Below are 1,847 nucleotides of genomic sequence, written 5' to 3' on the forward strand. Positions count from 1 at the left end.
GGCTATGTACACTACAGCCCACACCCCCCCGCCGCTGTGTAAAGCCTTCCCGCCTGGGTTTTTGCGGAGGTTTGAAGCTCAAATCCTTTGAGAAGCGCAGGAAGGGCTCTGGAGGAGCCGGGGAGGGCAGGGCTGGGCAGGGGCACGCTGGGAGGGTGGGTGGTGTTCCCGTCCCCGTCTAACACGCTTGTAGGTGGGGGAGCCTGGCAAAACAGCCCCTCTCGCTGAAACACCGATCGGCAAACATACCTGTTGCTACTTGTTCTTCGCTCCCTTCTGTTTCTGCCGATATATTTCCTCTGTGAAAGGCCTGTGGTTGGGAGGATGGGAATTTGGGGGGAGAGGGGACAGAGACACAAGAGGGGGGCAAAAGAAGGGGGGGAGAAGATAAAATCAAGACTACTGTGTGCTCTCCTTTGGGCCCAGAAACTCTGCCCTTCATGGGTTGGCACAGCCCAATTATTCCCGTGCCATGGCAATCCTCGGCTCGGTCTCTCTGGACTGCGGAGCGGCTCCCACCCGGGACCATCCCTCCAAGCGGGACAAGGCTCAGCACACGCTTGGACTCCCCCTGCATGCAGACCGGCCTCGGCTCCCTTTGCATCTCCTCCCTTGCAAACACAAAAGACCTTTCACTGCTGAAACACAATCACTGCTTCTGGGAATAATTCTGGGCTGCTCTGTCCTGGGCTGCCAGGCTATTGTGGTATAAAATAGCAGAGAAGCTCATCCAAGGAACGACAAAATGCAAGCTCTTCTTGCAGGGTCTCTTCAGATGACACAATAAGCCCTCTCACTGCCTCCCTCATTGTTCTTGTATAGACAGACTCAGGCACTCAAAAGAAAAAAAGATCTCATTTTGATAAAAATAAACAAATGCATAAATGTTCCTAGAACTCAGCAAATAGTTTCAGAGAGGAATCTGCCCATTATCAAAACAATTGAAAAACAATCCTCTGTTTTCCTTGTTCCCCACTGAATTAATTGGAAAAAGCATCTTTACTTCTGCAGTTCTCCAAAACCTCGGGAGTTAAAGCTGGTAGAAATAATTAGCTCTCCAGTTTTGCAAAGCTACTCACCCCTCATACAGCATCGCGATTGTGTAGGAAATTGCCACTACAGCTGTCAGCAAAAGGCCAGCTGGGCTTGCGTGCCTGTTTTGAAAGAGAAGGAAAAGATCAGGTAAGTACATGGGCTTATGCAAGACCTGGTTTAGAAAGTGAAATGAGACACTGGGCTCCATGAGAGCACGCTCCTGCTCATTAAACATAAGCGAACAAAAGGGGTTGTTTTTTTTGTACTTAATGTTAACTGTCTTAGACAGATGTTACTTGGCAAAAGACTCTTCCCCAGCCTACTTCGGCAACTTCTTTTAAGTCTGATCCCTGCACGTCCCTGCTAAGAGAGCTTCTGCTTTGATGCTAAGTCCTGAGATTATAAGGCTGTTTAATAGCTGAGCAGCTGCTTACGTACGGCTGTGGCTCCGAGCCAGCGCACTATAAGGGAAATGCCTGATGTGCACGGAAAGACGGGCCACCCAGGGTGCAGGAGACACCTGGCAGACGGAGCAGCGTATGGTACCGTACATGTCGAAACGGCGGCTGAGCCATCGCAGGGCCGGGGATGGAAAGGGGTGGAAAGGTCCACGCCTGCCCTGTGAAGGGTGCTGGGGTGGGTGCCGCATCGGGGCTGGGTGCGTGGGGTGCCGGGGGCTCGGTTCACATTTAAACCCATTTCAAGATGTTTTAGGAACACGTCCCATCACCTCCCAAGGCCCAGCTGAATGGTGTCCTTCAGCAAGAGGTCACCAGGCACAGCACGGGGGACCGATGCCACCCACCGCACCG

The 1,847-nt window shown here is 52.2% G+C and overlaps 1 protein-coding gene across 3 annotated transcripts in view; it reads right to left on the reverse strand.

The window, feature by feature from the left end:
- Positions 1-1,847, reverse strand: part of PEMT (phosphatidylethanolamine N-methyltransferase) — a 42,612-nt gene that overhangs the window by 1,364 nt on the left and 39,401 nt on the right. For all 3 annotated transcript variants that reach the window (XM_009286453.2, XM_009286451.2, XM_009286452.2), the window contains exons 6-7: positions 1,080-1,154; positions 250-310 (exon numbers count right to left, since the gene is read on the reverse strand). In XM_009286453.2, the coding sequence (XP_009284728.1) occupies positions 256-310; positions 1,080-1,154 (130 nt within the window). In that variant the 3' untranslated portion in view covers positions 250-255. The remainder of the gene's footprint in view (positions 1-249; positions 311-1,079; positions 1,155-1,847) is intronic.

The sequence above is a fragment of the Aptenodytes forsteri genome, unplaced genomic scaffold (genome assembly GCF_000699145.1).
Source record: "Aptenodytes forsteri isolate BGI_AS27 unplaced genomic scaffold, ASM69914v1 Scaffold55, whole genome shotgun sequence".
NCBI lineage: Eukaryota > Metazoa > Chordata > Aves > Sphenisciformes > Spheniscidae > Aptenodytes > Aptenodytes forsteri.